The following is a 25041-nucleotide window of genomic DNA, read 5'->3' as shown; positions in this document are numbered from 1 at the left end:
AAGGGGTTTTAGTGGACTTTCACCTCTGATGAAACCCTACTGCCTATAATAAGCACTTACAACTCGGTTTAAATGAACCAATTTAGTTCCCTAGGGATTTTATCCGATCCGCTATGGACTTACAGAATTAAGGAGAGCTGCATCATGCATAAGAAGGGGTCAAAATACAGCAATATGCCATTATGACACTACCGTGTGGACTGATCTATACTGACAGAATGATCAATTTCAATCAGTTGAAGTCGTTAAAACTCACACATCTCACTCTTGAAGACAGTGATCGAGTCTAGAGAGTGGAAACACTTACTTCCTGAAGTCTGGACAGAATGAAGACGAAACAGGCTGTGTTTTCTATCTCAGCTGGTGTAGAGGTAAGACCTGGCTGTGAATCCATGCTTTTAAAGCGTTTTTAACTAATTTACAAGGGTAACCGAGCGCTCAGAGACGGAGGTTGAAGCCGATGAACACAGTATAAATGGCGGACCGTTGGTTCATATCGGGAAGCCGGTGTTTTCTGGTGTAAATCCACTCTGACACGCTTGTCTTTGAAAGCTAATAGACGTTTAACTTGAATAATAATGTATACAGGCGGATAATAAGTACATACAACTAGTATGCTTTGAAATCGTGGCTGGAGGGAGATCAGTGTTGATCTCTTTCAACACGTCAACATTTCAAAACGCTGAGAGTCTCTCACGAAGAGCAGTGTTTCCACTCTGTACGCGAGCGGTCACGTGCCGCTGACGGCGTCCTCTGATTGGTCACACTGGTTGAGGGACCGTCTGTAGCACTGATGCTAGCGGTTTTGAAAGAATAACAACTTGACTCTTCAGTGTTATAGCTTTAATATGTGCTATAAAAGATATAAATGTTTAATTGACACGATTTGGAATTTAATCTAGTTATGGTTTCACACATTTTGGTCTTGTATGGAGTTTTATTAACAAGTTTAGCATGGAGCCCTATTGGATTTCTCTCATACCTATTAGTATTCTATTGACAACATCAGCAGAAGTGATTTCTCCCTCATTACAAAATCATGATATTAATTACATGGCAGATCTAATAAATATGTGTACTTAGAACAGACATTACTTTATGAATATATTTCAACAACAAATAAAAGTAAGTGGCAGAATTATTTTAGTGAGGTTCATACAAATACTAGGTCAAATAACATCCTGAAGCAAATTTATATTTAGCATATTTTTCGTTTTTGTATTCATTGGGGTAATAAGAACTGTTGATTTTAATGGCACTAAAAATAGGTTTCATTTCCTTCTTTCTTAAAAAAAAAACAATACATTCTTGAGGTCTCATGTGATTTGCCATTTACTGTAGACTGAGTTATGTGAACAGAAGTTCAGGCCAAACAACAACATAAACAAACCCAACACAACAAATGACTCCAAAAACCATTACAGACACAAATTGCTCAGAACCAAGAACTCCAACAGAAAACAATCCTGTTATTAATGTCACACCAGCTACTCGTGCACCGAACTTATAATTAACACATTACTACAAACGCTAAAGATATGAAATTTTCTTTAAAGTCAGTTAAAATGTCTCTGAAAGGGATTTTGGCAATGCGGAATAAAGAAAGTTCCTTTTGTCAGTTCAAATCACTCTCTTTTTTAACTGCATTGAATGTAGAAATTTACACTAATGTCTAATAATGCAACACATTTTCAATAAGTCTTTTGCATTGATGTACTTGTGCAAAGTATAAAGCTTTAAAGTCTTAAAATATGGTCTTACTCACAATTTCTCCGTACACCCCAAGATATTCTTTGATGAAAAGCAGCAAATCCCAAAGTTCATCTGAAGTCGAGGAGCTGGAGGAATCACTGCTTGATTCAGTGTCATGGAAATCAGAGACACCTGGAGACTCCAGTGAACCTGGAGACGGGAGATAACAGTTATAACCAGGGCTTGATATTAACACTAAATGCGTTGGATTTCAGCAGTGGCGTGTAACGCAGTCACTCCTACTAGCCACTTCGGCGGGTTAAATTTGATATATAATATATATTTTTCAATTGTAGTCTTTTAATAAAAAGCATCTGAAATATAAACTAAGTGGACTGCAGTGTTGTAAAAAAATATATACTGAAAACTTATCAATTCTGAAATACTTTCAATACTAATTTTTCGCTTTCTCTCTCTCTTCTCTCCGACAGTGACACACAAACCCGCCTCTCCTCACTCACTCGTTTCATTTGCTCTAAATGACTATTGTTGGTGTTACAGGGCTTGGATTTCGGCGTGGAATTGCGCATCATTTTACTCATTCCCGCAGATTTTGAGCTCAAACCCAAAGTGCGCGCAGATAAAGCCTCCTCTTAGTACTTAATTGAGTTCTTTTTTGCATCTTATTGCGCTTATACAGTCAAATACACACAAAATAATGTCAAAATACCACTCTTGGTGAGTATTCATGTAAACAGTCAGTTATGTTTTAAGTGAACGTAAACAGTTGAGAAAGAAACCGCATGTGTAACAGTATGATGGATCAGTGCATCAGGTCTTAAAGTGACAGCAGCCTAATATTCCTGCTACCAAATTATGAAATCATATTACAAATATCTATATGGTAGTTTTTTCCCCATGGTATCGATGTCAACGTTTTGGCCTTTGGAAAAGCTAACTTTGGAAAACCACTAACCACAGTGGCTGGTGGGCAAAAAAGTTAATGTCAAGCCCTGGTTAAAACCCAAGACATGCAACAATAATTATTGAAATTAAAATAAATATTCACAAACCTGAAGATGGATCCATTTCAAAGTGAAAGCCGATGTCCACTGGTTTCTCCAAAATAGCATGAGGCCCCTTTTGAATCTCCTCGGCGTCCTCAAACCCTATTTGTGCATCTTTATTTCTGTTGAAATGGCCTCCGTCCTCTTCGAGACCCGCGTCTTTACTGTGGGATAAATCTTCATTCGTATTTAATTCAGAATTCGGAATCAATTCAGATTCGTTGTGCTCCTCGTGCATTTCAGGACTTTCAGGTGGTGCGATCATTTCGATGTTACTGTCCAAACCCTTCACCTCTTCAGAGTCAATTTTCTCATCTGGGAAAATAAGTGCATACAGATCTTTATTATATCATTATCATGTAAAGCCTGACATATGAAATAATAGTCAGATTTATTTTTAATTTTTAAATGGAACCGTTTATTGAAGACTAAATATAATATATATGTGTTTTTTGTTGAGTATCATTTTTGATACATCAGGCGTTTATGGCTCATATAGTACGATACAGTGAGAATTTGGAGGGGAAACTTTTTTATTCAAATATGCAATTCGGTGCAGATTGTGATATTTATATGGCCAAAACTTTAGATGAAATTCTGATGCTTGTAATGTATATCAGTGAGATCTTTATAACAGTATATAATGCTTATTAAAATGATATAAATATCAGTTGTAATTCTGTATCTGTCAATAATATGTCTCAGTAAGATTATATTTAAATGCTTAGTTTTATTTTAAGCTCTGTAGTCTTAAAAAAACATATAATGCAATGCAGTACAATGATGATTGAGAGATGAACAAATAAACCTTCACCAAATGCCTGATGATCATATTTGATACTCACGGATTTTTCTAATAAATGAGTAAACCGAAGTTTCTTCAGTACTGAATGTTATCATCTTGAAATATTACTAACAATATAAGTTATTCTTACGTTTACTTCATAAAAATCTGATTTTACTGCAAAATGCAATTTCACAGACTTTTACTTACTAAAAAAAAGCCTAAACTATCAACCAAACGAATGAGGAGATTGTGAGCGACAGGTTTATCAGTGAAGTTTTGATCATTTAGAGGTCTTAAAAATGCATGTATCAAATATGATACAGTAGGCTTTATAAGGTTAAAACAATTTTAACAGCATCTGTTCTAAGCAAAACCCTGAAATGACTCACTGAAACAAGCAAATGCGTGTAACTAATGGATCGCAAAGGCAAGCATTGCTGTTAGTACTGCTAAATCTAGGGTTAGAGATTCAAACAAACACCTAATTAAAGGGATGGTTCAGAGTAATTTCAACCTAGGGTCCTTTGCACCATGACCTCGAGCCAAACACCCCCTCAGAAGCCTTTTTTCCCTTGGTCGAACATTATTAAAGTTAGAGCTTATTTAGAGATATCAGCCGGATGGCTTAGTGCAGGCGCTAATGGATCCAAGGTTGTGTCTCGTAAATTACCCCACTAATAATGCCCAGAATGGTACCAAACTTCTACAGTAGTACAAATAGGTTCTGTACTCATAAAACGAGGCATTGGAAAGTTTGTAAGTACATCAGGAGTTTATTTAAATAACACTTGCCTGATGGCTAATGCTACCGCTAACCTGGACGTCGACGTCACTTCAGTGGTTTGGGAAAAGCACGTAAAAGTCCCGGCAGAAAGCGATGCATAAGGATGTAGTGTAACGACGCCCAGTTCCAGGAATGCACTCATATTTTGTTGGTAGTACCAGTTTGCAACTATTATTAATTAACACTAAGTTGTCAACACTTTTCCCTTACACTTGTGAGTTTTGCAAAGGACTTTTACATGCTTTTCTCAACTCACTGAAGTGGCGTCGACGTCCGGGTTAGCGGTAGCATTAGCCATCAGGCAAGTGTTATCTAAATAAACTCCTGATGTACTTACAAACTTTCCAATGCCTCGTTTTATGAGTACAGAACCTATTTGTACTACTGTAGAAGTTTGGTGCCATTCTGGGCATTATTAGTGCGGTAATTTACGAGATACAGCCTTGGATCCATTAGCGCCTGCACTAAACCATCCGGCTGATATCTCTAAATAAGCTCTAACTCTAATAATGTTCGACCAAGGGAAAAAAGGCTTCTGAGGGGGTGTTTGGCTCGAGGTCATGGTGCAAAGGACCCTAGGTTGAAATTACTCCGAACCATCCCTTTAACGGATCGCAAAGGCAAGCATTGCTGTTAGTACTGCTAAATCTAGGGTTAGAGATTCAAACAAACACCGAATTAATGTTCCTCACCCATTTCAGATGCAGGTTGTTCTTCCTCGAGCAGTGGGACGCTGTCACTGGCCGCTGAATATTTCTGTCGCAAAGAGAAAATGATCTCCTGAAAAGCGTCTAGGATGGCAGCCTCAAGATCATACATTTCTGGCTCCTTCTGCCGTCCGTGTCCCTGAGCTCTCCGCTCTCTTTCATTAAACATGTCTTCAGTCGCATCAAGAACGGAGTTCTCCGAGGACTCCATGATCTGGTCCAGCGTTCGCTCGATTTCCTCGGTGTCCGTCTTCAGCTCTCTCGCAGACTTCATCTCCAGATCTAGGTCAGAAAACATGGCTTCGATTTTAAACAGGTTCTTCAGGCCGAAATACTTCTGCATGCGCTCCGTCTCCTCGTCCTTCAAGTGATCTCGTAAAATCGTGAGTCTTAGTACGTTATCGCTGTATTCCGGCTCTTCGGGAGGAAGACGAACCTCTTCGTTTTCTTCTTGTTCGGTGGTGTTTTCGCTTGGCTGGGAAACAACCAAATCATCGCTTTCAGGATGCGGATTTTCTTTAGGTTCATTAATGTTTTCCGTGTGCGAAAGAAGAGCGTTCTCATCCTCCAGAAGCTCTTCGCTGTCTTCGTTCTCGTCCTCTTCGTTCTCGTCCTCTTCGTCTTGGTCTTGAAGACTTTGTGCTTCAGATTCCAGTGTGTTTTTCAGCAGATTCACAAGTTCGTTCTTCAACTTATCAATTTGTTCGTCCGTTTCGTCAAGTAGAGGTGCAGTTTCTTGGCTTTCTGAAACCAATTCCCTACTTTTGGTCGCATTTACTTCGTGAATGGATTCATTCGCTTTTTCGATCTTGTTTGTAAGTGCGTTCTGAGGATCGTCGTCTGCAGTGTTTTTGTGTGCGTTTTCATTCTTGTTCATGCTGGCCTTCTGAAGAAGGTTTTCCTTTTGGTTTGTGTCTAACTTCTTTGGATGGTGCTCCTCAGTGTTTTCACTTACATGCATCTTGTCTACATTTAGTGGCGGTTCAGATGGGACGACTTCACGTGCGTCTGAAGCAGTTTTAGCGTCTGGTGGCAGATGAGAAATTTCTGGGATTTTGATGTCAAAATCACTTTGTGCATGCATGACCTCAAGACCAGCTTGTTCTCCGACCTCAGCAACTGAAAGCGAATCTTTGGTGAGTTCTTGTAGGGATTCGGTCACTTCATGCTCAATCTCAAGTGTTTTCTCTGGTGTTTTGTAGTGGTTATCTTCCTCGTGTAGCTCTGTTTTGGCAGGTTCTTCACGTACTGCATCTAAACCTGCTGTTTGTGTTTCAAGTAGAGGTTGTGAGGGCTCCTGAGGCTCAACATCAGAGTCACTTTGGTCGTGCAAAAGCTCTGATGGTTCTGTTTCGACATCTTCTAAAATGACATCGGCATCTTGGCTTATTGAAACATCTTCAAGCTCTTCTTTTACTGCATCTTTAGTTTCCAGTGTTGGTTTTGATGAGACATTTTCCATCTTTGGCTGAAAGATATCAGAGTCCTCCTCAGTAGATTTTAAATGTAATGTCGCGGTTTCAGGAGCTTTTACAGATTTTGAATCGACTGACTCTGATTCAAGAGGCAATGTTGATTCTGAATCGACTGGCTCTGATTCAAGAGGCAATGTTGATTCTGAATCAACTGACTCTGATTCAAGAGGCAATGTTGATTCTGAATCAACTGACTCTGATTCAATAGGCAATGTTGATTCTGAATCAACTGACTCTGATTCAACAAGCGATGTTGATTCTGAACCGACTGATTTTGATTCAGGAACTGATGTTGATTCTGAACCGACTGACTCTGATTCAATTGGCAATGTTGATTTTGAATCAACTGACTCTGATTCAACAAGCGATGTTGATTCTGAACCGACTGATTTTGATTCAAGAACTGATGTTGATTCTGAATCGACTGACTCTGATTGAAGAATTGATGTTGATTCTGAACCGACTGACTCTGATTCAATAGGCAATGTTGATTCTGAATCAACTGACTCTGATTCAAGAGGCGATATTGATTCTGAATCATCTGACTCTGATTCAAGAGGCGATGTTGATTCTGAATCGACTGACTCAAAAGGCTCCACTGATTCGGTCTCTGTTACAGAAGACATTTGAGATGAATCTTTATTCTGGGCTGGTTCTGTTGATTCCTCTGTTGATTCTTCTGTTGATTCCTTTGTTGATTCCTCATTTTCTATCAACAAAGTGCTTCCCAACAGCACATCTATATCATAGATTTCAAATTTATCAAGGCCAGTCTCAAAGCAAACAAAATCGGTTTCCTGAAAGAGAAAGAAAGCTTCACGTTAACCAAACGTCACGTCAAAAAGGACCAGGCATCAGGCAATATTAATATTAATATACATACCTCTGTAGGAACCTCCAATTCTTTTTCAGTATATATATGATTTATATTCAGATAGTCCTTTGGAAAATAACCAAAGTGGTTTCCAATCTATGCAGAAAGAAAGAAGAAATAGATACCAGTATAAGCACCTTTTAGAACAGTGTTTACAGAAAACATACAATCATAAACACAAACTTAAAATGAAACCAAGCCAATAAGAAAATAAAATGCACAACAGACAAATCTACAAGAATTAGAAAATATGCATAAAACCTGTCAGATTTGCATCAATGCTCAATATTTTCATATCCATTTGTCCATTTATCTATTTTAAAAAAAATATTTCCAGCAACCCTTTACAATAAGGTTTTCATTAGTTAACTACATTAATTAACATGAACAATACTTCTATCTACAGCATTTATTAATCTTAGTTAATGATCATTTCAAAATTGTATCTGTGAACATTAGTCAATGCACAGTGAACTAACAAGAACAAACAATGAACAATGGTATTTTTATAACATTAAAGATTAATAAATGCTGTAAAACACATGGTTAATTCACGTTAGTTATTGCATAATGTCACTACTGCAGAGCGTTACCACATTTCCTCTATCATTCCATAGAAATGCATTGAAAACAGTTAAAGAGGAAATAGATTTAAACAAACTGTAACACAAAGCACAGAGAAACACTTGGTAAAATAGTCTATTTTAATAAGAAATGTATCATATACTTATAATCAAATTTTCATGGAGCATATATGGTAATGCATTGTGGTTTGGAACATTTTAAAACAAGAATCAAAACATTTTACGATTACAATAAACACTCATTTGCTTTGTTTTGTTGATGTTAGTATTTGCTATTGAAGATTCATGCATGATCTGTTGCCCCAATAAATAAGTAAATGTAGAGTGTTTGCGATGTCAAATTAATGCTAGTCAAATATGCCGCATGGCAAATACGTTCATCATCAGCAACATCCATAAGCATCAATCAATCAATCAATCAGTTATTAACAGGTTACTTACACTGCCAGCCCACATGTCCGACCTCTGCCCTGAGAGTTTATAATATACATATATAGTCTCTCCTTTCTTGAAAGAGAGAAACCGACAGTCCGGCCCTGTGAAATCCTTAGCGGCCTTCCCTCTGACGAGAAGCACTAAAGACACACAAAAAAATATTTCATATACGGATATGGTAAGCTTTTTAAATCTAGCATTTACTTTAAGGCAAGAACAAAACAGTGTGAAAGTTTAATGAAAAATGTTCCCCTAGATTAGCTCTTACAAAGTGCATTTTAACTTCTGTATGACTTCAAATTGAATGTAATGTGGCATACACAACACTGATGAAGAATTTTACATGAAGCATTTTTCAGGGATTTTTCACCTACAATGTAACAAATCTTAAGGGTCCTAAAATAGGCTTAATTTTCCTTAATTTCAATCTCTTACTAATTATTTTTGCAGTAGTGTAATGAAACAGCACTGCATGCGTTATCTACATGATGATCTTTTTATTTGTTTGTTAATGGTGTATGGACCACACCAGGATCAACAGTGCATCTAATAGGTCGCCAGTATGGGGTATTAGGGAATATGTGTGAACCTCGGGGACTGAAACGTTGGACTGTTTGGACGAATCATGGATAATAAAATTTTATCAAGAAATAATAATGAAAATGCACAAATATATGCTGAAAGTAAACATTTGAACATCTCAATAGCATCAGCATTATGTATTATTATCATCCCATAAATCTCCGGTCGACCACTAATGGACGGTGCACATTTTTTTGCTTAGTATTTTTACTGAATTAAATGTAAAAATCTTACACATTTTTTTTTTTTTAAATTACAGAATGTGTTTGTTTCAAATCAGCAAATTGTATTCATATTCTTAAACTTTCATACACGCATACGCATGCATATATATATATATATATATATATATATATATATATTGTTATATATATATATATATATATATATTGTTATAATTATTATCAACGACTCCATTTTCTAACTATCGAGAGTCATTGAGGAAACAACATACAGGTCAAACACAGTTCAACCTAATTCATTTCAAACGTGAAAAACCGAATCATGTTGTTTGTAAATAACGACGGTGTGTTTTACATGAAAACAGCCAGAGATATGAATCCAGGCCTTATTTTTAGCATTAATAACTGTTGCATCACGTGAACACATCATATTAAGAGCATAAAACACAGACTCCGGCTCTCATCGAGCATTCGTTCCATGCGCAGGGTTTTTTATGTTGTTACTGTTAGCTCGACTGGCTAAACTGAGCTCGGTATCAACACACTGGATCTTCAAGGACGCCACTCGTTATATAGACCCTCTACCCACCATAAACCCCCTCTTTTTTTGTGCTGTTACAGAATGTTACAAAGTTACATGCGGCCTTTATGACGTCAGTAGCGCTGAAGTTTTATGGTCAGCATCCTGATAATACTAAGTTACAGTGTGGCACTGATACTCACTGCTACATTCTTCATCCGCGCATCGCTTCAGGTCGGAGAAGCGCCGGTCCGCGTTGCTTGTGTGAAAACAAGCGCAAAGAACGAGCGTAAAAACATAATAAAAATGTGTGTTTCGTGCAGCCATGCTGGCAGCTGTTGATCTGCCGACACGTCAGCAGATCCGAGACGAGCTTGAGCTGCTTGAGTTCAGCGAGGAGGAGAAAAGACTGGAGTCATGTTTCACACACACAGCGCTTAAAGAGATAGCAACACCAAAACAACAGAGACCCTGGGCGCTGGTCACGTGTGTCTTCATGCAGAGGAGTCTTTACTGGGGAGGTTCTGCTGGTCTCATGCTCAATAAAAGCTTTCTTTATAATGTTTATTTTGCCTTTTACTATATTTATTATGTATTATTTATTATTATTATTACTACTATGTTATTTAGTATTATTTATCGTATATATTTCCTAATAAACAATGTGTGAAACAATGATTCTTTGATGACAGCTTCTTTAATAGCTCAAAAATACAGACAGATAGATAGATAGATAGATAGATAGATAGATAGATAGATAGATAGATAGATAGATAGATAGATGTCTTCATGCAGAGGAGTCTTTACTGTGGAGTCTCATTCATTCTGCCTGCTGTTATGCACAATAAAAGCTTACTTTATCATGTTTATTTTGTCTTTTACTAGTATTATTATTTAGTATTAGGCTATTTTTATTATTTATTATTTGGTATTTCATAATAAATAATGTGTGGGGAAAGAGACATCACAACTAAGTGATTTCTTTAATGACAGCTTTTTTAACAGCTCAATAATACATTAAAAAAATCGATAGATAGATAGATAGATAGATAGATAGATAGATAGATAGATAGATAGATAGATAGATAGATAGATACTTTTCATCCTCCTTCAGATCCAGAGATAGATAAATAGGCCTCGATTTTTAGTAAACTTAGTAAGACAGTTTATTAAAACCTGGATTAGATCAGTCAAAAGGCATTATAATTTTCAGATACCTTACTGCGCGCCCATGTTCTGCACGCGCATCTCCAGCACGCGCATAGTTACTTCTGTCTTCAACAGAAATCCGCGCGCTCGTGTAATTTAAATTTTGCTGACTGACTTACATTAGTTTCTCGACTTCTTTATAGAATAATTGCTTATAATTAATATACGAGAGTAAATAGTAATTTCAGAGAGACTTGACACGTCTAAATAACTGAAGAGAACATGAAGTTAACCGATAAGTTTCTGTTTACTGACAAAAAGAGAAGCACATCCCGCTAATTCTGTGGTAAGAAACGAATATAATGTTATGCTATAGTTAGTCACATAATTGTTATTCGTTTTTTGATGTTGTAGGCTCGTTTTTAATGTTAATTAGCCTATATATTTAAATTCCCGTATTGTCTTTAATACGCCATAGGACGGTTATAAGTACTGAATATTGACGTCCATTCATCCGTTTTCAATATGGGATGCGGGAGAATATGTAAAAATAAAATAAATAAAAAACTTAAGCAAACCTGAAAAAAACTATTCTATTTCCGTAACGAAAAGTTTCCTAGCTCACCAAAAACAAACGTTGCAACGTTCTGGGAACGCAAAACTAACGCTAGATCCTCAGTACTACAAGGCACAAATAATATTCTCCAATTAAGACAGAAGTACTAATCTTTATTTTACTTGGCTAAACTGTTTACACATAATTTAGAATGCGCAACTTATCTAATAATCGATTAACCAGCCTGCGCGTTCTCTGTGTTATTGTCCGCCCGTGCGGCAGGTGGCGCTGTCAGCCGGTCACGCGCACCGCTTGGTTTGATGAGGAACTGTTTTTGTTCACACGTCCATGTGTTAGGTTGAAAATGTATAATTGATTTTATTGACGCAGTCTGCGTAATTTTCTCAAGAGGAAGGCAAGTCTCCGTAAAGCAGTGAGCCATGGATGATATAGAGGATGATTTTCTAGAGGATGAAAGGACACATCGGGAACTGCTTAAATCGCCTGTTAACCTCCAAGAGTGGACGGACGACAAAGGTAATGTTCCGATGAAATCATATAATAACTTGTTGTTTATGTTGTAAAGTGTTAGATAAAGTTGGATATCAAAACGAAGTCAATTATCACTGCAGAGACCAGATCTGGGGACCGAGAATGACAAACACAGAAGTGCAGTTCACTCAAAGTCAGCTTTATTGTGCCATAGTTTATATAGCAAGTCTAGGGTGTTGCTGAAACCAACCAATAGAATAGCAAGTCATTACAGAAAAGAAAAGAGAGCTTCCCTGAAAGAGTCAATAGAGAGACAAACAACTCCATTCATATCTATTCCATATGCATTGTTGCTCCTAATGGATAATAACTAGCATGACTTATGAGTGTGTAACTAAACAGGGTGTACACGAAATGAATAGACAGAAAAGGAGATGCAAACATATTTATCCTAACATGCAGTCATTTCAATACTACATTTGTTTTCTTGTTTAGGAGTTCCCACAGAGATCTACTTCCTCAAGTCGAACAGAAAGTGTCTGAAGCGGATCAGAGATGCGATGCTGCTTCATAACTGGCAGGAGGCTGCGCTTTATTACAACTCTTACATTCAGGCACTGGAGGCCAGGAATAGCATTAAAGTGCATCCAACGGCTTCTGAGGTACAACAGCCCGTTTGTCAAGTCGACTTGTAAGCTGCTTAGAGACATGTTATGAAATCAGAATTAAAATGTTTGATTCACTTTTCTTGCATGAAAGAAACATAGCATATGCATTAACGTTATCTCTATTGTTACACTGTTTATTGCATCCGTAGCCTGTCACTTAAAGTTGCTTCTAAGCAACAAACAGATTTAATCAATTCATTGAATCACCGCCGGCATATAATGCAACAAAGATTGTAAAAGTAAACAGATTTAAATAGACCTACCATTAATCTCTGTGTATAAACAATGATGCTGCCATCTTTCTAAAGTCATTTTTATCTCAATGCAATTTTGCTCCAAATCTCATGTGAAAATTGTCATTTTTGACCCTCTCTACAAAATAGTGAATTACTCAGTAAATATACATTCATGAAATGTTATATTTTGGGTTTTTTCACTATTTATGTTTGACTTCCTTCAGAAAATTATTAACAAAAAAAAAATAGAAGATTTGAGCCAGGGAAGTTTTCGAAATTTGGACGATTTGACATTGAATATCCATCCATATTATGTGCTTTCAAAGTCAAGACAAGTGGGTTGTTACCAGGTCTTGTTCAATATTATTTATTAAATGCATTGTATAAGGATCAACATTGTTTTGCAAGTATTTTGAATGCGTACTTGCTTTTTCAGGCCAAGCATTTTTTTTAATCATAAAACCATGAAATCATCTTCGGCCTGATTTGTATTTTCCTGTTGGATCCTCCTATTTTGTTTTTGTTGCTCTCATGTGTGTGTGTGTTTGCTACTGTACGGATGATGTGTTTCTCTGCTGACTGCATAATTCTGTCCATCAGATCACATGGAGAATAGGCACAGAAATTCTGCGTCATCTCCCTAACGCCACCGCTGAAGATTTCAACGCTGTAAATGAACAGTTGAAAAACAATGGAGTCAAAAACTTCTCGACGGTATGCAAACTTTTTTACAACAAAGAAACTTGCTTAAGCTGGACTGTGATGCTATTTTCTTCTGGAAACAAACTTTGTTGCATTATTTTCCTGTTATCTCTGTAAAGCTGCTTTTTAAACAATCTGTGTTGTAAAAAGCGCTATACAAATCAAGGTGACTTGACTTGACATTATGAAGCCCAAACCTCCCCTTTACAGCATTTACACTGCATTCAAGGCATGCATTTTAATCATTATGTCATGTGAATGTTGCAGATCTGTTTGGAGCATTGCTTTCATCTCCTACTGAACGGGCAGATGGAAGAAGCCAAGCGGCAGCTGTCCGTCGGAGAGAGCTGGAGATATGGCAACTTCTCGATTGCTCAGGGTGACACTAAAAAACTCATCCGTGCGTACAGCGGTTTCATAGATTACTTGAACTGGTGTAAGAAGAAGTCTTCTACAGCTGGAACCGGTAGGAAGATATTTGAGTTATGTTGAACAATTTACTGACAATGTAAAATGGGTCTTCCTAGCATCTATAGTAAAGGATGGAACACAGTTTCCCGCACAACAACGTAACTCGCCGTCTAACTACCATAGTACGATGCATGGTTGAAGAAATCAACTAGATAGTCACGACTGTTTCCTGAAATCGTGTCGCCGCAAATTGGTCGTTCAACCACGTTGGTTAAAAGTGCTCTAAGCGATGTCACGTGTTTTTTCGGCCAACATTTTTTTTGTCACATACAGCAAACATCTCCTCACTATCCGCTAGCTGCCTGTCCCCTGAACACACTGTAAAGAAACGCGGTCTCTGTAGACAGCACAGGCTCCACAAACGGCAAGAACAACAAACTGGCCCAGCCTGGACCACAAAACATAACAAACAGTGTTCCAGCCAATAAACGACAAGATTGATTTGGGGGTGGGGGTTGGGGGGTTAGTGCACGTGCACATGAAAGGGGGGGGGGGGTTGGGGGGTTAGTGCGCGTGCACATGAAGGGGGGGGGGGGGGGGGGTGGGGGGTGGAGGAGAGAGAAGCATGAAGAGGGAAGTTAGCTAGAGGAGAGATGTCCTAGACAACAACAACGACTAACGTTAGAATTATATTCTCGAGTTTTGATATGGCCGACACACGACCGAAGAGATGACGTTCCGATGAACAAATAACAAAGAAGAGGGAAAAGGAGAAGGAACGCGCGAAGTCCCGAATTTAAATCGGAAAAGCCTCCGACTCGTTCATTACTGTTTCAGGAAGCACGGAAGGGAGGGGACGGGATGAGGAAGAGGAAGGGGAAGAGGGAGGGTCGAGCTAGCCTCCGTTTTGTTTGACAATACTTCGAACGTCAACAAGAAGTGACTTCACCCAGCATCGCTTAGAGCAGCTTTAATGATGTCACGCAGGAGTGGAGTAATAACTTCTTTTAATGAATCTGTTTGAGATCGAATTAACGCTCGATGTTTTGATGTAAATTACAGATGGCATCTGAGGGCTATTTCTCATTTTTCTCAGTTATTTTGCTTTATTTCCAGATCCAATCATAGCCTCGTTCTTGCGTACATGCGCACTCTTCAAAAACGGTGCTTTAAATCTCTTTACAAACTAAAAGACGTAAATATGTATTATTAATAAAAGACACAGGTTGTACTGAATGTCAGCTTGCTTATTTTGCTCAAGATAAGGATTTGAGTCCACATGTCATGCAAACAGGAAACTCTGCTTCTAACCACAGGTCGATGCTGTCGTTCCAAACACACAACTCTGCGATGCTTTTTGCGAATGTTCGTTGGAACGATGGTTTCGGGAAACTAGGGGTGTGCCATATCACACAGTCCACGATAACATCGGTGTGCATTTTTACATGATTAAAAAAAATGTGTCATATCGCAATATCAATGATATAGATTACCGCTAAAGGTGGAAACACAACAAACTTGTTTCACCACTTGAAGCAAAAACACACCGTCGAGTACAACCAGGCTATGAAAGTACGCGAGGAGGAGATGCTAGCACAGGGCTCGAATTTCGGCGCGGGTATTGCGCATAATTTTAATAATTCCCGCAGGTCTCCCACTTATAATGCGGGACATTCCCCCGCAAACATTGATTCACTTCAGCATGTAGATTGTATGAGTAAATTAATTCACACAGATTATAAAATCAAATCAATCATTTGAAAACTTTATCCGAGAAGCAATTTCATAAACCGCGTGAGTGTTCAGCGGTGCCGCGTCTTCTCTCTTAAAATTAAAATCTCTTTTCTGCTCAAGAAACGTTTCTGATTATTATTATTATTATTATTGTTTAAAACGGTTGTGCTGCTTCATATTTTTGTGGAAACCTTTTTATTTTTCAGGATCTTTTGATGAATAGAAAGTTCAAAAGAACAGCATTACAACAAATGTCTTCACTGTCACTTTTAATCAGTTCAATGCATTCTTGTCCATGTTTCCGGTATCAGATGAGGTGAGCCGTAACCATGAGATGCACAGCTACTTCAGATATGCTTCTGTGACCCTGAAGGACATCATCAGTCAGCCTGGAGTCTGGGACCCTTTTGTGTTGAGTTACATTAATGTGAGACACTATCTTACCTTGTGCAATTTGACGATTTTCTTTGTTTAAAGGGTTTGATTAGACCAAAATTACTTCGTCATTTACTCAAACTTGTAATGAACACAAACAGATTGGTTTTAAGAATCTTCACACAGCTTTGTACAATCAAATAAGCTTCAAAAAAGGTCAAAATGCATTATGAAGTAATTCATATATACCAAGTCTTCTGAGGTCAAATGAGGTATTTGTGTGCGAAACAGACTGAAATAAGTCGTATTTTAATTGATTTTTCTTGCACAAATGAGATTTTGTGTGTGCTTAACGGCTTACATTTCAGTCTATTGGTTACACACAGCTATTATATTATTGAGAAGATTTAGAATATAATGCACAAGTCTATATGTATCATCCGCTGCAGATGCTGGAGTTTTACAACGATGAGGACGGCGCTCTGCAGATTCTGGAGAATTACGCTTACAACAAGGAATTCCCAATCAATCCCAATGCTCATGTGTACCTGTACCAGTTCCTCAAGAGACACAATGCCCCAGATGACAGACTCATCGGTGCATTAAGGGTATGAAATGGTTCTGCCTATCAGAATGTACATAAAATTCCTGATTATAATGATTAATGTTATTCTGGTTTCTGTTGCTCAGGTTCTGCGTTCTTTTGTCCCGAGTCATGAGCTGATGCTGGATCTCTGCTCTCTCCTGCTGGGCACCAGTACGTATGAAAACTAGACATTTCTGATTGGTTTTTAGCATGTTGCTGTGTGGTTATAAAGATGTTCTGGGGTTGCTCAGGATCATCCTCCACTGTAAGTCTGTTGGGTTTATTTGTTAGATTCATCACCCACCAGTGACTGAAAGTATAAAGTAAACAGCTTTGATTTAAATTAGGCTTGGGCGGTATTCGAATTTTGAAACCGTCAAACCGCCTCCCTATTTTACCGGGGTATACGGTATTACCGTGACTAATTAAAAATTATGACATAATGGACTCAGACGGCGTCACCAAACTGTTGGCTTGTGCCTATACCGTTCAGAAACTGAATGCCAGATCGGGCAAAAAAACAACAACAAAAAAATCAAGCCCAACCCCTGCACGTTGTGTCTGAGTCAGGCCGACGGCATTAACTGTTATTATGAGCCCGAGCCCACCATTATTCAACATATCTGTGTGCGTGCAACAAGCAAGAAGTGCAATCCGGTGACGCGTGTCCATTGATTTTTATTAATAAAACTTTTCTGCAAAGATGGAAGTTGACGATCGCCATCTCTGTAGTGAGCGAACATATAGAGAGAAATGCACATCATTACACAATCAGAGAGTGGCCTTTTTCTTTTCGTTTTGAATTGTTTCGTTTAAAGAAATTGACGATCGGCATCTCCGTAGTGAACGCTAGAGAAATGCACATCATGGATTACAGAGAGTAGGCTAGTCTATTTATTTTCGTTTTGAATGGTTTCGTTTACTGAAATTGACGATCGCATCTCCGTATGAACGCGCCTAGAGAGAAATGCACATCGTGGATTACTTAGCCTAATCAGTGAGTAGCCTATTTCTTTCGTTTTGAATTGTTTCGTTTAAGTTTCGTATTTGTTAAAATATTATAATGTTATTTTTTCCATCTTTGTTGATTATGAAAAGTGAACAGCACAAATAAAATGGGATGCATCGGGAGTCAGACGATTTGACCATTTCAATAAATTTAGTTTTGTAAAAGGCCTCTTTAAAACGAATTTCGTTTTGTATAAATTGTATCTAAATTTTTATAAAATTTTCATCATCCAATATGCCTGGATTTAATATAATCATGACATGATGGGCATGCCGCTGTCACTTGCATTGAAATCTCATAAAAAAGGCTATGCCTCACAGACATGACAAATAAATAAAGCTTGAAATTTCTTTAAACGAAAGAATTAAAAACGAAAGAAATAGGCAACTCACTGATTAGGCTAAGTAATCCATGATGTGCATTTCTCTCGTTCATACAGAGATGCGATCGTCAATTTCATTAAACGAAACAAATCAAATCGAAAAGAAATATAGTCTGATTAATCAATGGTGTGCATTTCTCTCTATAGCGTTCACTACAGAGATGGCGAGCGTCAATTTCTTTAAACGAAACAATTCAAAACGAAAGAAATAGGCTACTCACTGATTAGGCTAAGTAATCCACGATGTGCATTTCTCTCTAGGCGCGTTCATGCGGAGATGGCGATCGTCAATTTCTTTAATGCGCTTATGTATCCTGGCAGCAGTGAGTGGGCGGTTGTTTCGGAGATGCAACGTTAGAGGTGTTTACCGGTCACCTTTTTATTGCACAATTTACAAATTGCCTCGTCAGTATTTACCGCCTCTCCCTTCATATTCGGTTGGAACCAGAAATATTGCCAAACTGCAACCACCACACATAAGCATTTTTTAGGCAATAAATAAATTATATATATTATAGGCTATATAAGTGCCGGTAATGACGGTATTGAAACTGATACCGGTGCTATTTTAAGATCCCGCGGTATCCGATATTACCGTAATACCGCCCAACCCTAATTTAAATCAGTTTCTGCTTCTTCTTTTTTTCAGGTCTCATGAGCGATCTAGAAGAAGCTCTCACCGTTTCAATGGACCTTCTGGAGTTTTCCAGTTGGAAAAATGACATGAGGGCTTGGTCCTGTCTTCTGAACGTTATAAAGTTACTCAAACGGAAGTAAGTTGTTGTTTATGTACTTCTAAAAAATACGTTGTTTCGGGTCAAAATTGCATTGTTGAAAGAAAAAAACACAGAAGTCGCATTGGTGTTCAAGTAAGAAAAAAAATGACATTCAGAAATGTGTAATACTTGAAACACTTACAAACATTATAAACATGTATTTTTGTTCCTTTACATTCAGTGGTATTCAGAACAAAACAGGAATGAAAAATCTAAGTATAAAACAAACCTAAATCACAGTGGCATTCATTATAAACAACCCTTATAAGCCTAAAAAAAATGGGGCCTATCAGGCAATGACTCTTTTTTTTGTTTGACTTCTGAGGCAGATTAACAGTTTAATGATCTACAGCAAATTAGAGGGAACTTTGGTGATAACTAAGCAGTGTTGGGGAAAGTTACTTTTTAAAGGAGTAACGCAATATTGTAATGCATTACTTTTCAAAGTAACTAATTGTGTTATTTAGTTACTTTTAGTGAAAAGTAATGCATTGCATCACTTTTGCGTGACTTTTTCTCACCTGGGCTGGACTTGCTTTTTTTTTATAACAAAAGTTATATTTTTGGACAAATGTAAAAGCCCTTTCAGACCAAAATTAAAATAAGGCTGAAGGAAATGCAAATTGACGCATGTACAGTAGAGGGCGCCGCTCAAACTAACCTTTCTGTTCTGGATAGGATGCAGTAGAAAAAAAGTTTAACACTTACTTCACCAATAAAATCTTAAGTCATTTTTGCTTTTTTGGTTTAACTGAATCATCAAAGATTAGCAGCAAGTACATTGGTCAATAAAGTGGTGTTAAATAAAATAAATATTTGTATGCATTTAATCTATTTCATTATTGGAGGTTTGCGTATCATTCTGATTTTATTTAGGGCTGTAATCTCCCAGTCGATTAGTCGATTATTGGTCGATACGTTCTTGCTCGACTAAAATTCTGATTGGTTGATTTTTTGCCGCGTTCATTTCATCAGTTTTGCCACGTTCATTTCATCAGGTGGAAAGCACTAATTACTAATGGGGGTGTTTTCAGGGCACCCCTGTTTCACAGGTAACAGTCTGTCTTCAGAACACCCCCCTTGTTTTCACTTCTTTTGGATTAGCCCGACCCACTGGAGAAGAGAGACAGATTGAAGAAAGTAGGCTACTAGAAGGTTTTCTGAATATTATTACTTGATCTGGTTTGTTTAATAAACATTCTTTTTTTATTATAGTGGACGTGCCTTTTGTGTTTAAGAGTAAAAGCTTTAAGTTAATAGTCTATTCGTGTCTCAGCCACGAAGCTGAGCTCCTATGTTCAGCCTCGCTCTGTGCGAGCTGCAATAAAATGAAAGCGTCTGTCAGTTAATATAATACATATGACAAAAACAATTGTCTAAATTACGTTGCATATTCCTCAAAAGTTCTTGTGATGATATCACTAGTTGACAACATAGTACTATTTTCGGAAATCATAGGCTATGATATTGCGCGCAGATGATGCAACGCTGTCAGAGCCGACAGACTCGTGTCAGACTCATTTCAGTGCAAAATAATTAAGTAAAAAACGATTTAATATACTGCAAATAGCCTACTAGTTTTTTATGTTTATTTATAAATCATTTTAGGTGGACAACAAGGCTACCAAGTACTGCGCACAGTGTGCAGCTAATTAATTTAACTTTTTTTTTTTACCTAACGTCATTTTTAGTCGAAAATTTCAGGACTTTAGTCGACCAAGATTTTCTTTTTTTGTTTTTTTGTGCAAGTGAGATGAGTAAATGCATGCTCACATTTAGTCTAGAACGACAATAGCCATCATGTTTACGCACAACGCCTCTGCACTTACTACATTTTTCTCAACATGGGGACAGGAGAGCTGTCAGTCAGTAAATGTGAAAAAAGTAACTCAGATATTTTGCTGTAAATTGAAAAAGTAATGTGTTACTTTACTAGTTACTTGAAAAAAAGTAATCTGATTACGTAGCTCAAGTTACTTGTAATGAGTTCACCCAGCACGATCTGTAACTAAGCGAATATTTAATTAGTACAATAGTAATTTCTCACTGGAAATGACATCAAAAGTGGAAAATATTGGTCAAAACGTACATTTACACACAAACTGACCACCAACCGCCACTTTCAGGCGCCATCTTTATTGTTTTAGCTGAACTGTCACCGAATGGAAAAGCACAGATTTGTGGGATATCAAAGGCAGTGAAGGATTCATCTGTGCTGCCTTCAGAAATTGATCAGATGAAGGGATCTCAGGAGACGGGAGGTGAAGCCTCCGAAGGCAGCATTTGTCAGTTTTCGGGTGCAGCCATTGAGTCAATCATTCGATTTGTTCAAACGGCTGATTCATTCATAAATTAAGGAAATGATTCTCTTTATGAATGAGTCATTGAATCATTGGTTCACCCGATTGATTCACTCAACTTGGATTTATTCCGACATTAAAGGGATAGTTCACTTTGAAATTAATTTTTGATATGTTTTAGCTTACCTCAAGGGCATCCAAGATGTAGGTGTCTTTGTTTCCGCAGTAGTTTCAATTTTGATATTTTTAGGTCAAACCGTTCTTGTCTGTCAGTCATATAATGCAGGTTGATGGTCACTGGCTCAAAACACAAGCACAGAGTCCAAATTAAAACAATTCCCCATCGTCCAAATGAAACAATTGATGTCGCTTGGCTACGGTTTCGTTCCAATGAACTGCAGTAGCGAAGGCGACATCTATGTATATATCTATACCCGCCCTCGCCGTCAGATCATTTGGACGTGTGCTGTTTTCAAGAGATAACAACGATATAAATACTGTTCGTTTTCTCACACAAACCGCTCGTTTCGTGTCTTAGGCCATCAATGTGCACTTATGAAGGGGAATTGTTTCATTTGGACGATGGGGAATTGTTTTAATTTGGACTCTGTGCTTGTGTTTTGAGCCAGTGACCATCAACCTGCATTATATGACTGACAGACAAGAACGGTTTGACCTAAAAATATCAAAATTGAAACTACTGCGGAAACAAAGACACCTACATCTTGGATGCCCTTGAGGTAAGCTAAAACATATCAAAAATTAATTTCAAAGTGAACTATCCCTTTAAACGCCGCTGTATGTTGCTATGAAACACAACAGTTTTGTTCTGGCTTTAGGTAATATTTTTGTCAAAATTGAGAAAAAAAAAACACAATATTGTGTCCAAAATATAACACAATATTAATTTATTGAACTGTTGTATAAAATCTAGATAACATTGGCACCTGCTATTTCGGGACAAAAACGGCACTCGTAAGATTTTGCATTCGTTACTCGTGTGATATTGTTAAGTTATATCATATGATAGAAATATGAGACCAGAAAACTCATACAGGGGCATTTTTGCTCAAACAAACAAACAAACAAACAAACAAACAAACAAACAAACAAACAAATAAATAAATAAATACAGTGCTATGCATAAGTTTAGACACCCATGCTAAAGTTGACTAAAAAGAGGAATAAAAAATCATCTTTTGGAAATTGAACTTAATGCCTTAATTTAAAAAATTAGGAAAAATTCAACCTTTAAGGACACCAATTTTCTTTGTGAATGAATAATGTATCGTAAATAAATAAATGTTCTTCCTTAAAATACAGGGTGCATAAGTCTGGACACCCCTATGTTAAATTCCCATAGAGGCAGGCAGATTTTTATTTTTAAGTATTTTTTTTAATTTATTTTTTAGGATACTATGCATCCTGATAAAGTTCCCTTGGCCTTTGGAATTAAAATAGCCCCACATCATCACATAGCCTTCACCATACCTAGAGATTGGCATGGAGTACTTTCCATAAGATCATCTCTCAATGCAAATCAAACTAGCTATTAGGCTAACTGAAATAAAACCATGCCAATCTCTAGGTATGGTGAAGGCTATGTGATGATGTGGGGCTATTTTAATTCCAAAGGCCAAGGGAACTTTATCAGGATGCATAGTATCCTGGATCCATGAAGTAACTGGCCTTTAAAAATAAAAATCTGCCTGCCTCTATGGGAATTTAACATAGCGGTGTCCAAACTTATGCACCCTGTATTTTAAGGAAGAACATTTATTTATTTACGATGCATTATTCATTCACAAAGAAAATTGGTGTCCTTAAAGGTTGGATTTTTCCTAATTTTTTAAATTAAGGCATTAAGTTCAGTTTCCAAAAGATGATTTTTTAGTCAACTTTAGTATGGGTGTCTAAACTTATGCATAGCACTGTATCTATCTATCTATCTATCTATCTATCTATCTATCTATCTATCTATCTATCTATCTATCTATCTATCTATCTATCTATCTATCTATCTATCTATCTATCTATCTATCTCACACACTACTAAATAACTCAACCAGGCCCCGCCACTTTATTCTGGGTATGAATTATTTAAATGAGGAATATTGTGACGTGTTCGTTCCCAGAAGAAACTCAAGACTACAATGGAGGCGTTTCAGGGAGTTCAGAAACACCTTTTTCTGGCTCAAACTGCAACATATTGAAAGATGAACATGTGAAAAAGCATCATCCTCTCTAATGTTTCTTCTGATGTTGATTTGTACTCAATTAGAAAGCGCAAGAAGATTGTGTTGAAGGAATGGGAGGCCAGGCGATCGCTGTGGTTCTCCATTCACTTCAGAATCCATTTCGCCAGGATAGACATGGTGGAGAACCCCAATCTTCTGCTGATCAAGGATAACGTTTTAAAGGTTCTAAGTGAACACTGTAAGTACATGATTATCTTTTTCCAGATGAAATGATCAAGTTTCCATTCAGCGTCCTCAGCTGAACCAGAACAGAAACCTTTGGGCCTCAGTTTATGTGTGAAGTCTGTAGTGTGTGTTCAGACCATTCCTGACACATTTAATAAATTCCTGAACATTTTGTTTTCTGTTCACAGTTTATGAATACAGAAGATACATTGCAAGCTTAAAGATAATAGCTGAAAGTAAAACAACGACATGCCCATTCAGGAGGAGCAAGAGTTTGTCGCTTAAAAGGAAGCAGGAGCAGAAAAGGATGGAGAAGATGGAGATGGTGGAAAGGATGAAGAAGATGGAGAAAGAAGTGAAAAGGTTGGAGAAGAAGGAAAAGATGAAGGAGAAGAAAAGGTTGGAGAAGAAGGAAAAGATGAAGGAGAAGAAAAGGTTGGAGAAGAAGGAGAAGAAAAGGTTGGAGAAGGAGGAAAAGATGGAGAAGAAAAGGTTGGAGAAGGAGGAAAAGATGAAGGAGAAGAAAAGGTTGGAGAAGAAGGAGAAGAAAAGATTGGAGAAGGAGGAAAAGATGAAGGAGAAGAAAAGGTTGGAGAAGAAGGAAAAGATGAAGGAGAAGAAAAGGTTGGAGAAGAAGGAAAAGATGAAGGAGAAGAAAAAGATGGAGAAGAAGAAAAAAAAGAAGATGGAGAAGGAAAAGTTGGAGACGGAAGAGGAAGATGTAGAAAAAAAGATGAAAAAGAAGACTAAATACATTTTATAATAAACATGTAAAATTCTAGATTTGTACCAGACAACGTTTCAGTTGTCCATGTATGGCTCAAGACTCCTCCTTTATATACTGTGAATCTGCTCATGTTGAGCTTCACGTTGAATTACAGTTTTTCTCATTCACTTTGGTACATTTCTCACGTCATCCTTAACATTTGCAAATGAAAGACTGTGTATTTTCAGTTAACTTAAGACAGATGCATTTACATTGTTTCTGTGCCTCAGATGTAATCAACTCTGTGTCTGTAAAGGTGTGAACCAAAAGGCCCATACAGATGTATGGCCCATAGAGACTGAATGGTGTGAATGACAAAGAAACAGCATTGCTCAGAGTAGAGTGCACGGTCTAGATCGATCTCCTGTGGGAGGCCCTAACAGTTCTCTATTGTTTGTAGCCCATTTGTCTTCATGTAGACTCACAGACAGAACTTTGGGTTAAGATTGTTGAAGGCCGGCGTGCGAACATCGCTGCTGAAGGACTGCTACACTACAACCTTCAATAAATTCTTCTCCCCACAAGAACTCTGGTCAAGCTTACTTATTTTATGTGTTGGAGAAATCTAATACATTGGCGAGCCACCCAAACCACTGCTCTGCCAAATATAGCAAAATCTAACACAAACCATCAAGTGCATTTCGAAAAACAATTTGTACAAACATTTGCACACAATGGATTACCGGCAAAAGCCAGTCAACAGTCTTTAGTTCATCTTAAAATTTAAATATTTGTCAGTTAACTTCTCAGTTCCATCAAAATGACAAGTCCTTGTGTCATTATTCAC

General features: G+C 37.5%; 2 protein-coding genes across 4 annotated transcripts in view; one reads left to right on the top strand and one right to left on the bottom strand.

Annotated features, from left to right (window-relative positions):
• mia3 (MIA SH3 domain ER export factor 3) overlaps positions 1 to 10173 on the bottom strand; it is a 32173-nt gene extending 22000 nt beyond the window's left edge. For both annotated transcript variants that reach the window (XM_084432672.1, XM_084432673.1), the window contains exons 1-6: positions 9893 to 10173; positions 8412 to 8545; positions 7396 to 7482; positions 5023 to 7309; positions 2766 to 3074; positions 1766 to 1902 (exon numbers count right to left, since the gene is read on the bottom strand). In XM_084432672.1, the coding sequence (XP_084288798.1) occupies positions 1766 to 1902; positions 2766 to 3074; positions 5023 to 7309; positions 7396 to 7482; positions 8412 to 8545; positions 9893 to 10016 (3078 nt within the window). In that variant the 5' untranslated portion in view covers positions 10017 to 10173. The remainder of the gene's footprint in view (positions 1 to 1765; positions 1903 to 2765; positions 3075 to 5022; positions 7310 to 7395; positions 7483 to 8411; positions 8546 to 9892) is intronic.
• On the top strand, positions 300 to 25041 carry LOC311305139 (TATA box-binding protein-associated factor RNA polymerase I subunit A-like). 2 transcript variants are annotated; one of them, XM_084432677.1, is made up of 11 exons: positions 300 to 371; positions 11804 to 11931; positions 12382 to 12548; positions 13391 to 13504; positions 13760 to 13958; positions 15949 to 16064; positions 16462 to 16620; positions 16703 to 16769; positions 18639 to 18762; positions 23347 to 23501; positions 23677 to 25041. In XM_084432677.1, the coding sequence occupies exons 2-11, from the start codon at positions 11835 to 11837 to the stop codon at positions 24249 to 24251; spliced, it is 1773 nt and encodes a 590-aa protein (XP_084288803.1). In that variant the 5' UTR covers positions 300 to 371; positions 11804 to 11834; the 3' UTR covers positions 24252 to 25041. The 2 variants fall into 2 exon arrangements, with proteins under 2 accessions (XP_084288803.1, XP_084288802.1); XM_084432676.1 differs by lacking the exon at positions 300 to 371 and having other exon boundaries at positions 11682 to 11931.

This window comes from Rutilus rutilus (genome assembly GCF_951802725.1).
Source record: "Rutilus rutilus genome assembly, chromosome: 15".
NCBI lineage: Eukaryota > Metazoa > Chordata > Actinopteri > Cypriniformes > Leuciscidae > Rutilus > Rutilus rutilus.
This window is presented reverse-complemented; position numbering and strand designations above follow the sequence as displayed.